This window comes from Callorhinus ursinus, unplaced genomic scaffold, assembly GCF_003265705.2.
Source record: "Callorhinus ursinus isolate GAN/ISIS: 27379988/994484 unplaced genomic scaffold, GSC_fseal_2.0 scaffold20, whole genome shotgun sequence".
Classification (NCBI taxonomy): Eukaryota; Metazoa; Chordata; class Mammalia; order Carnivora; family Otariidae; genus Callorhinus; species Callorhinus ursinus.
The window spans coordinates 23,409,638-23,421,916 of NW_027397082.1; the positions used below are offsets into that span (position 1 = coordinate 23,409,638).

The 12,279-nt window shown below is 39.3% G+C and overlaps 1 protein-coding gene across 6 annotated transcripts in view; it reads right to left on the reverse strand.

Annotated features, from left to right (window-relative positions):
* Positions 1-8,252: 8,252 nt before the first annotated feature.
* The window catches only part of CC2D2B (coiled-coil and C2 domain containing 2B), a 103,339-nt gene continuing 99,312 nt past the window's right edge, over positions 8,253-12,279 (reverse strand). For all 6 annotated transcript variants that reach the window (XM_073904400.1, XM_073904401.1, XM_073904402.1 and 3 more), the window contains 2 exons: positions 12,051-12,228; positions 8,253-10,178 (listed from right to left, as the gene is read on the reverse strand). In XM_073904400.1, the coding sequence (XP_073760501.1) occupies positions 9,990-10,178; positions 12,051-12,228 (367 nt within the window). In that variant the 3' untranslated portion in view covers positions 8,253-9,989. The remainder of the gene's footprint in view (positions 10,179-12,050; positions 12,229-12,279) is intronic.

Below are 12,279 nucleotides of genomic sequence, written 5' to 3' on the forward strand. Positions count from 1 at the left end.
CCACCACCTACCGGGAAGCCGGCCCGAGGGGCGGGCAGAGGTCGGAGGAGGGCGCCAGAGAAATTACAACGTTGATCATCATTCCGCGGACCAATCTGGTCATGCCACTCACCTGCTGAGAAGCTTCGATGGCTCCCGATGCCCGCAGAGGAAAGTTCTGAAGCCTCAGTTTGGCGTTTAAAACCCTTTACAGTGTGGATTGAGTCTGCTTTATCTCACATCACAACAGCGCCGTATACATCCTAGGGGCTGCTCAGTGGGATTATTAATCCCTCCACAAATGCTTTAGCCGTTTCTGAAGCTCCTAAATGGGCTTGCTCTTTGAAATTCTGCTGTCTCTTAAGTTCCACCTCAAAACCTATTCCTGCTTCTAGAAACGTAATTTATCATTCCCCCTCTTTATTTCCTTTGTTTTAGAGATCCCCAAGAGCTTTGAGTAGAGATTACCTTTAGTAACCTAGTTTGTCAAATCCAAAGTGGATGTAATTTGCCATCTGTGGTCTTAAATCAGAAAACTACAAAACTGTGGAAACACTCCAACATCAAGTAAGGTGATGTGGAACCTGGAATATGATTCGCAGAAATCTAATCAGTTGTATTTTAACCTTTTTGGTGGAATATCACAACAGAAGTGCATGGTCAACCCGGGACAGTGATGCTCGCTTTCTGAGAATATGGATCAACCTCATTTAGTATTAAAAAATGAATCGGCTCAGTTGGTTAAGCGACTGACTTCGGCTCAGGTCATGATCCTGGAGTCCCGGGATCGAGTCCCGGGATCGAGTCCCACATCGGTCTCCCTGCTCAGCAGGGAGTCTGCTTCTCCCTCTGACCCTCTTCCCTCTTGTGCTATCTCCCATTCTCTCTCAAATAAATAAAATCTTTAAAAAAAAATGAATCATGGAAACTCCCCCCTTTTACTTAGAATTCTTTGTCCCAAAAGAGGCATGATAAAGAGCTACTATGAAGTGATGAATGTATGTTACATAAATCAGTTTTATTATCACAATGACATCTTGATATATTTGAAGAACAGCTGCAGATATGTATGTGAGACAATGTTAAGCCCGGGAGAGCAGGGCTACAGGAACTAATGGCAAGACAAGGAAAATTCAGAAGCAGAGCTAGGCAGAACCCAGCCTAACCCAGCGTTGTCCAGGGAGAGGCTGCCCAGGCCTATCTCAATTGCAGGGTTTCCCTAGAGAGGAGAGGAACACATCCAGACCAAAACCTCCGTGCCATTTATAATGGCGTTTAAATAGTACCTACCTCCTTAGGTTCTAATTTCATGTGCACTAAGCAACTTTATGACAATAATTTGGCATCCCAATAACTTAAATGTGCAGGGTCTAGTTAAGAACCCTTTCAGAAAAATAGGTCACAGACTGTAATCATCAGTATAATAAGTAGGTTGTCTCTCATGGTTTACTTTGAAGATGTTATTTACTGGGAGATATTTGTTCACAAAGAATTCTCAGATTTTCTGGATTTGCCTATGATGAAAGGACCTTAATGTTCATTCATTTTATAAATTTGTGTGTGGGTATATATACACTTCATATATATATGAATTTGCCCTAGTATGTCTTAGATTATAAATCCCTAAAGTGTAAAACTCAGGTTTATTATGATTTCCTCATTAATTCCTTTTGGGCAAGCTGGACACAATTAGGTATTTACTTAATTCCTTAATGAAGTCTGGTTTCATAGAGTTTATATTCTAATGGGGAGAGAGAAACAGAATAAGTCAGCAACAACAAAAAGTCACATGGTGACAAGTGCTGTGAAGAAAAATAAACAGAAATAGAGAATAGAAAGTGACAGTGAGCAGACATTGTTTCACCATAAAGTGAGGTGTGCAAAGGCCTGAGGGAAGTGAGGAAGCATGCAGATATCTGGTGGCTGAGTGTTGCAGGCAGAGGGAACAGCAAATTCAATGACCCTAAGGAGAAGGCATGTTTGGAATGAACATGGAGGTCAGTGTCTGCCTGGAGTGAAGACATTAGGAAGCACTTGGAGGTCTTGGAATCAGCAGCTGGCAAAGGTATGAAAGGACGGAAGTAAAAAAAAGAACTTTAAAACAATGAGCAGAGTAGAGAACTCGCAAAGGGTCCATTGTGCCTGCTGCATAAAGCACAAAATGGATTAGGCAAAAGATGAGGGCAGGACCAGATTCTCTGGAAAGCTTTTTAAAACTCATGAACTTTAGGCAGTGAAAAGCAACTGATGTTAAATTGTTTAAATTTTTTTTTTTTAATGAATGCATGCAAAAGGTAATACATTCAAACTGAAAACTGTATACTGTGACTGGCAAATCTCCCTCTCTCCTCGAATCTCAGTTCTTCTTATAGGCAACATTAATACCATTTTCTTTTGTACCCTTCTAGGGATATCCAGGTACTTAAAACCATGCATATGCATAATGCATGCCTCATTTTGTGCACAAATAATCACACTCTACACTCTCTGTTGTGTACCTGGTTTTGTCATACCATATATTCTGGTGAACATTCAATAATAGAACATCCAGGATTCCTTTCAATGGCTACATTGTATTCCACTGGATGCAAAGGACTAGAAGCCAGAAGCCCTGAGCTCTGGTTCTCAGTTCTTGATTTATTGCTTCCAGTTAAGAGTACTGGTATTTTATCTCCTCTGAGACTCAGGTTCCTATCTATAAAGTGAACTAGATGATGGCTGAGATTGCTTCTGACTTCAACATTTTAGGTTCTTTGCTCTTGCCACACACATGACAAAGGCTTCTGTGGGGAAAGAGACCCGACACTAGCCATAAAGCTCTGATCGTTATCCAGTTTTAAAGGCTTTAAATTTAAAGTGTATCCTGGCAATTCATGTCTGTACACCCATTAAAAGTCAAATATTTCTAAAAGGCATATAATGGAAAGCAACCATTCCTTGTTCCACTTCCTCCTCACTCCCAATTCCCATTCCAAAAGGTAACCACTTTGATCTCTTTCAGCTATTTCTTACGGTGTTTGCTATCATCTTTCAAACTGTCATGTTTATATTAGGATTTCAATTTGTCATTTTTAGATATATTTACATATTGTCCTGGTAAATAAAGATTTAGATGCCATACGTTACCTTTCACACACACATTTCCCCCTTCCTCCATCTCCCCAGTATATAATTTTAAGATATTTTTGATTACATCCACTTTCAGTTGCTTTCATTGTTATGACTACACAAACATGTTCACTGTTGAGCCACATGGTGTCCTATAATTATACTTTCCTTTTCGTTTTCCTGGACTTTTTTTCCTTAGCTTTCTTCAAGCCTGTATCTTAAGTTTTCTACATTCTCCAATAGCTCTGTAAAATGTCTCCATTCAGCTTTCAAAATAGTCAAACCTTCAGATAATTTATTGCTTTTATCTTTCTGCTCTTGATTTATCCTCCTGGACCCACCTACCCTGACACTCCAGCTCCAATATTGATGGCGTCTCTCTAGAGCTCTATCTAGCTGCCTATCCTGGGATAGATTCCTGTTCCCAGGATCCGATGTCATTCTTTCCCTGAGTTTACAGAGCCCAGTAGCTTTCTGAGAAAGAGTACCTGGGAGGCAAATCTTTGAGACCCAGTATATCTGAAAATATCCTTAATCTCCCCCTCATTCTTGGTTGTTTCCCTAGATATGAAATTCTAACCTGGAAACCACTTCCCCTCATAATTTTGCATTTATGCTCTAATTAATGCCTTCTAGCCCTCTCATTTTCTGCCAAGAGAATAGGGAGATGGTGTAAGACTGGCTGATAATGTTTTGGAGGCTACACTGAAAAGCAGCCTAGAAGACTGTCCTCACTATAAACAGACTTTCACATGATTTCTCTGTTCTCAGTAGAACCCCTTTCTCCTTCCCACAGTTCAACCTCTTTAGAATATAAGCTTTCAGACTTCTAGTGTTGGTAAGTAGAGTTGCCTGGCTACAAAGGATGAGGAGGGAGATCTTACAGTTAAGTCATTCCTTTTAAAGACTTTTAACCAATCATCCTATTTTTAATTCACCTAGTATCTCTACCCCTGCCTCCATCCTTAAAGTGTCACAGGTCCTGGGGTATCTGGGTGTCTCAGTCTGTTAAGTGTCTAATTTTGTTCCGGTCATAATCTCAGGGTCCATGGATTGAGCCTCGTGTCAGGCTCCCCCTCAGTGGGGAGTCTGCTTCTCCCTCTACCCCTCCCTCTGCTTGTGCTCCCTCAAATAAATAAAATCTTTAAAAGAAAGATGTTGCAGGTCCTGAGTTTTTGGAGGTTCTTGTTGACTTTGAAAAGTCCCAACACCCCTGAATCTATAGCCACTTTATTTTCAACTTTCTCTGCTCTGGTAACTTGGTTAATCATGGGTCTATCTACTTTCTAGTTTCTAAATTTTTATTCACTCTTGTGGTCCACTTGTGAGGGAGTAGAATAAATTCTGTGTTCAATCTGCTATATTTAACTTGAAGTTGAATTATTTCCAGTAAAAGTCTTACATTTCATTCTTGACTTTTGATATTTCAGAAGTATGTTTCATAACTACAGCTCTGTTGGTTCTACCTCCAAAATATATCTTGAATTGGTCTACTACTATGTTAGGTTTCCCAAGACTGCCATAACAAACTACCAGAAATTGAGTGGCTCAAAACAACAGAGATTCATTCTCTCACTGTTCTGGAAGCTAGAAGTCTGAAATAAGGTTGTCAGCAGGCTCCTCTGAAAGCTCTAAGGAAGGATCCTTCCTTGCCTCTTCCTAGCTTGTGGTGGCTCCTGGTAAATCCTTGGTGCTCCATGGCTTGTAACTACATCATTCCAATCTCTGCCTTCCTCTTCGGGACCTCCTCCTCTGGTGTCTGTGTCCTCTCTCCTTCTTGAAAGGATAGTAATCATTGGATTTAGGGCCCACCCTAATCCAGGATGATCTCATCTTAATTATTTCTTTCTACGTTTATATATATAAAGGAGGAAAGGTAAAGAAATCTATATGGTGGTGACAGTTCTACAATCTACTTAAAGTGGTAGATTTTAAGTAGACTGTGAAAAATTAAGTATGTATAGTACAATCCCCAGAGAACTCTTTAAAAATATACAAAAATATATACCAAAAAATATATACATTAAAATGAAATACTAAGAAATGCTCAAATAATCTAATAAAGTAGCAAAGAAAAACAATGGAACAAAAACAGAGAGGAAAAATGGAATACAAATAATAAAATGGTAGACCTAAGTCCAAACATAAATAATGACCTTAAGTCATGCCAATGACTAAATATGCCAATTAAAAAAGAGATTGTCAGAAGGTTTTTAAAAAAATAACCCAACTATATGCTATTTATAAAAAACTCACTTCAAATAAAATTATATAGGTACATTAAAAATAAAAAGATGAAAAAATATATATACCAAGTAAACACGAATCCAAAGAGAGCTGAGTAGTAGACAAACATCAGACAAAATAGACTTCAGAGCAAAGAAAATTAATAAGGATAAAGAGGAACATTGCATAATGATAAAAGGGTTAAATAACCAAGAAGACATAAATCCTAAATGTATGTGCAGTTAACAACAGAGCTTCAAAATACATGGAGCAAAACCTGACAGGACTCAAAGAAATAACAGACAAACCCATAATTACAGTTGTCAACTTAAGTACACTTCTCTCAGTAACTGACAGAACTAGTAGACAGAAAACAGCAAGGGCATAGGAAAACTAAACAGCACTTTGACCAACTGGATCAAAAGATATTATCAATAGGAGAATGGTTGAATAAACCCTAACATCTTCACAACCAAGGCCACCACATACTACACAACTCCAGGGGTCCTTGCACATAAATTATGAGTTGTGTGGTGCATGAACGGCTTAAGTGTCTGTAGTGGTTCTGCCCACACTTTAGAATACTATGGATCCTTTAAGAAATAAGAATTAGTTCACTTGGAGGTATTTCTACGATTTTCGAAGGAGAAAAACAACATACAGAAAAGCATACATGATATGGTCCCATTTTTATAAAGCAAACAGGAACATACACACACGTATGTGCATATGTATATTTGAGAATGACGGTAAGTGGAAGGATGCATACTTGGTTGGCAAGCAGGTGAGTGAGGTGAATAATACAGATGGAGGAGGGGACAGAACAGTGGGATAGGGACCCAAACCAAAAAAAAAGAAAGAAAAAGAAAAAATTAGCTGCACTTAAAAAATATGATCACATTTATGCACTTAACGCAAAATAATGGGTATCTGTAGAAGTAATTTTTATAGTCTTAAATATGAAAAATATTTCACTGTTACTTAACACCTTCCAATGATTTGTTATTGTATAAAATCTGAATTCCTTACCATGACTGATGTGATCTGATCTTTGTCTACCTCTCCAACTTTATGTGCCTCTACTGTCCCCTCCTTGTGTCTCTTTCTGGACTCAAGCCCTTTGCAATTGCAGTTTTCTCTGCCTGCTAGGCTTTTGCTGTAGGTTTGCACTACCGGCTTCCCCTCATCTGTGGAAGCCACAGGTGCCTACCCAATAAGCCACCCTCACCTTCCTCCTTACCAATAGAGCACTGATTTTATTGGGACAGCAAAACCTCATTTACAATACTTGACCTCCCAGCTTGCCCTGTAGCTAGGAGTGATACAATTCTGGTCGATGGCAGCTAAGTGGAAGTTACTAGGCATGGCCTCCTGGGAAGCTCTTTAAAAGAGCTGCACCAGCTGCGTCCTTTACCTCCCCCTTCTCTTTCTGCATTTTCTTGCCATGGAAACGGTTATGTGAGGCTAAAGCAAAGGTTCTCAAGGTGTGGTCCACAGATCAGCAGTCCAGGCATCACCTGGGAGCTCGTTATAATGCAAATCACTGGGCCCCGCCCCAGACCCACTGAATCAGAAACTCTGAGTGTAGGGCCCAGCAATCTGTGTCAACAGCTGTTCAGGTGAGTCTTAAGCATGCTGAAGTTTGAGAACCACTGAGCTAGTGGACAGAAGCCTCCCTAGAGATGCCTCCTTAGACGATGGATGAAGACTAGTACACCTATGACATCACAGATCCACTGCATCAGACTTGGACTGCCTCCTCTAAACTTGGCGGTTATGTGAAAAAGTAACCCCTTTTGGTTAAGCCACTATGATTAGGTTTCTGTTCCTTGCAACTGAATGCAATTCTAGTTGATAAATCATCTTCTAAACCTTGGCTCTAACATTGTCTCTTTAGAGACAACTTCCTTAACTACTCTGCTTATACCCTCTATCCCCACCAAAGTCCTTCTCTATCATGCCATCCTGTTTATTTTCTTTATAGCACTCAGTACACAGTGAAATGATCTCAGTTATTGTTTATTTGCTTATGGTCCATTTCCCCTGAGGAATGTAAGCTTCACAGGGGCAGGACCTTTGTCTTTTCACTGCTGTACTCTAGCACATACTGACGTGTCTTGTACATAATGGATGCCCCATTATTATTTATGGAATGATTTAAAGAACTTTAAAATTAGATGTCACATTTAAAATCATGTATTTTTAAGTTAAAAATAGAACTACCCTACAATTCAGCAATCACACTACTGGGTTTTTACCCAAAAAATACAAAAATACTAATTCAAAGGGATACATGCACCCCTATGTTTATAGCAGCATTATTTACAATAGCCAAGATATGGAAGCAGCTTGATGAATGGATAAGGAAGATGTAGTATATATATATGTGTGTATGTGTGTGTCTGTGTCTGTGTGTATATATATATATATAGTGGAATATTTATTATACAGCCATAAAAAAAGAATGAAATCTTGTCATTTGCAACAACATGGATGGAGCTAGTGTAATGCCAAGTGAAATAAGTCAGAGAAAGACAAATACCATATGATTTCATTCATATGTAGAATTTAAGGAAAAAGACAAATTAACAAAGGGGAGGGAGGGAGAGAGAGAGAGAGAAGCCAAGAAATAGACTCTTAACTATAGAGAACAAACTGATGGTTAGCAGAGGGCAGGTGAGTGAGGGGATGGGTTAAATAGGTGATGGGGATTAAGGAGGGTATTCTCATGAGCACAGGGTGATGGATGGAATTGCTGAATCACTATATTGTACACCTGAAACTAACAATATAACACTGTATGTTAACTAATTGGAATTAAAAACTTAAGAATAAAATCATGTATTTTTAAAGTAGACAAATAAAAAAAATGGTTCATTACAGTTTCAAAATTTTAAGGAAAAAATTTTATTTGAGAAATCCATACACCTGTAAAAAAAAATGCATATGATACAGAAGGGTCCTCTATGCTTGCCCAAGAACACTTTCTCCCTTACTCATGAGTGGCCTATCAATTCCAAAACCATAAACAACTAGCAAAATAGTAATGTAAATATTGAAGGTGCCACAGAAATGAACTGCATGAGTTCAGTATTTTTTTGGTAACCTTGTCTTTCCATTGACATCATTTCGTGCTACCCCAATCAATGTGGGAGACTTGTTAATAACAAAACTTCATACAGCATTTAAACACAAACATTCAAATAAGAACAAAAATTCTAATTAATCTTCATATGTATGCCAGAGAACACACACGATTAGGTTTTAACCTTGGAGAGAAAGCATTCTCTTCACCCACATCCCTACTATTTTACTCTCCTAGTAATCTCAAGTTTGGTCCAAGACAAACATCACTGAAAATAAATGAGGTCTTCTCTGGCATCAGCCCATGAAGGCGCATTGCAGGAGAGAATTCAGATTGAGGATTCCCCAGAGATGAACCTGGGGTCTCTACTTGTGAGAGTGACCCAAGAAGATCCCGCATTCCTGCACTGGGAGAGGTCAATTTTCTTTCTCCTGTTTTTACCTCCTATAAAAGTGCTCTCATCAACCTTTGGAAGTCTATATCCTTTGGTTTTTCTAAAATAAGTTGTTCTGTAACATTTAAGTAAAGTGTATATTTTTTTCTGTGAAGCACAGAATAATTAAAGAGAAGAAAGTGTAGCGTTTCTGACACAGGTCCCCGTCCACTCTCTCTCTCAAGGCTCCTAGGATCTAGATGGGCCTCCTTGGCGCCCCCTCCACGGGGAAAGGAAAGCAGCAGAAAACTGCCAGAGGCAGGATGGCAGGCTGTTCACTAAGGGAAAAAGGAGCCTTGAGATTTGGTAAGACCATTTTTCCCTTTCTCACAGAATCAGGAAAGCATATCAAACAGAGCTTCTTGGGAGACCCTTCCAAATAGTTGGAGCTGGAAGAACTTCAGGTCAGTAGCATCCCAAGTGAAAACTTTTAGGAAGCCCCCAGAAGCTGGCCTCAGCCCTCAGCCCAACATGGCAGATTTTCCTTTGACTTCACTAGTGCAATAATCTTTTATCTTATGAGAGGCTATGACCTCATGTTCGTACTGGAATACCTTCCACCTGGAATGGCATCAGAACCAGCATCAAACGTGCCAAGCTCACACTGGTAATGACAACATTCTGTAAGGCAGGGTTCTCATTCTGTAAGGCAGGGTTCTCACTCTTAACAGGTCATCAGAATGATCTGGGGGTCTTGTTTACAATAACGTGGGTTCTGGAGCTTCACTCCCAGAGGTTCCGATTCAGTAGGTCTTAGGCAGGATGTAGGAGTCTGCATTTTCAACAAGCCTCCCCAGGTGATGTGACGGAGGTGGTGTGGAGGCCTACAGCCTGAGTAATACTGGCTTCAGAGGGAGGGGCCAGAATCACTTCTTTCCCATAATAAGACCTACTGTAGACAGTGACCCAAGGCCACCAGACTACCCAAAGTGTTCTCCTTGAAGAGGTCTCCAGTGGGGAGGTCATTTACACTCATTCTCAAAGGCTCAGGGAGTGAGTCTCCGTGGTGCCCAACTCTATAAAAGAACCAAAACTTGGGTTCATACTTGACTGAACTTGAGGATAAGTAGCAAAGTCCTAAAGTACCAGAAAAGTCTTGATTGTTCTGGGCAAGGGGCCCATAGCACTTTTTTTTTTTTCCTTTTCCCTTCTTCCTTTTCACTGATGTCGAGCTAAGGAAGCCAAATAGACCCACACAGACAATACGTTGTTTGGGTATGGGTGAATGTATACAGCCAGAGCAAATTCTGTCTGGGGAAATTCAGAAGAATGAATTCCAGTTTGATACACAGCATCAATAATTGACTGTAAATCAGTGTAAGGCATCTGGATAGGAAATCCTGTGACCTAGACAAAAGACAGAATGACGCGTAAACCCATGCTATAATTATGTAGGTAATCAGGAATCACTGTATGCAAAAATATTACAAAAACCTCAAAAAATGATAGTCATAAAATAATAAGTTATTTTATAGGTGCTTATGATATCCTAGGAACAGGACTAAATGCTTCACATACATATTTAATCCTCAAACAACTTTATGAAGTAGGTTCTACTATAATCCCCACTTTCGAGAGAGAGAGAGGAGCAGAGCCAGAGCTGAAACCAGAGCATGCACACTCAACACTCCACATACTTGCACCCTTTCTAGAATAGCAACCTGCCAATGAAAAAATTACCTGGTCCTACAAATGAGGTATTGAAGTAAGCATTATGGGAGAATTTATTTAACACTGATTCAGTTCATATTTCTTAAGTGACCACCATGTGACGGGATTAAAGGATTATAGTACATGGTCCTACGTAAAATCATCTATTTAATAATACACAGACAACAATCATACACCTCTTTCAAGCCTTAGATTTCTTACTTCAGGAGGCTTTTCTTGATCCTTAAATCTGTTCATGTGTCCTTCCCATGTGGTTGCAATAGGTTGCTATCCTTTCCTATGTTACTTAATAAAATATATTGCAATTATATGTTTTCTGGTCTGTTTCATTAGCCTATAGTCTCTGTGAATGCACTAGATTGTATCTGCCTTGTTTATGGTCATAACCCCAGTGCCTAACACAATGCTTGGCACATAAAATACAAATAATAATTAACATTTGCTAAACACTTGCTGAGTGCTGGGTGCTGTGGTTAATCCTCACCATAACCACAAACCAGATAACCATTTTTATCCCTGTTTATCTCGCCCAGTAGGGTGGAAAGTACAGAGAAGTTAGGTTACTTGGTCAAAGCTAGTGAGTGATTGAACCAGGGTTTGAATCCAAGCCACAGGATTCAGCTCAGGTTTATGATTGTGCGTTATTAAATAGATAATTTTACAAAGAAATTCTAAGCTTTAAACCTTGGCTTATATTGCTTTGCCTATCTGTTTACCCCTAATTCTTTTTTTTAATGCAAAAGAGCTTCCTCCCTATTCACGAAAAAACAGCACCTGCAGCTCCTCCCACCTGACAGCCTAAGTACTGAACTCTCAACAGATTCTTTCTTTTCTTCTCTCATAGGGTTTCCCTAGGAGGTATCTCCTAGCCTGTGGGATAGTAGGGGGAAAGAATCTCACTTTTGGGAGGCTGGGGCTTTGAAAAACCCACCGGACCAGTTCATAGGGAAGAGTCAGTGAGAGGATATCCAAAGCTGGGGGTAGGTAGAGGAAAAGAAGGAGGGCCCTAGCAATATACCAAATGCCCATGTTTGGTTATGAACTTGTTGAGTTTGAGATGCCTTTTAACCATCCAGGATGATGTCAAATGTGTTGGTAAATATATAAGAGAGGAGGTCAGGAGAAAAGTCCAGGCTGGGTACATACATTTGGAGTATTTTGCATATAAAAGATATTAAAGCTTGCCTGGAGTCCTCTTGCCCAGAACCAAGGACAGGGAATCTATTCTATTACTACCACCAAGGGATCATTTTTCAATTTCTCAGTTGCAGGTGATTTCCTTTTGGTCATCTCTTTCCAGAGGTTGTGGTTTATATAACATACAATATATGACTGATTCCAAGAAAATGTCAAGCAGTGTGGTCATGGTAATAGCTGTTCAGTATATCTGAAATTTCTTAGTCTATAAATAAATGTATTTTAATGTCATATCATCTATCATCCAGGATCAAGATAACAGCATTTCAGGGATATTTAAGGCTACTATTACCTAGTAATGAACAAAATAGATAAAACAAATGTTATTAATGCACTAAATCATATACACACCCAATAAAATTGTAGTAGTCTTTCAAATTCACTCTCTTCTTCAGATGAAACAAAGCTTCCAGTGCCAAGTTCTAGTTTAGGAAGGATTTTTCGCAAAATATAAGTGCATTGTCGATTCCAACGTGTCGGCTGTTTAGGTCGCCATTCCATCATTTTACATTTCAGAGTCCTTTCAATCCTAACGAAAGAATGCAAAGATTAGTTTATGACAAATTACAATTTGTTTAAT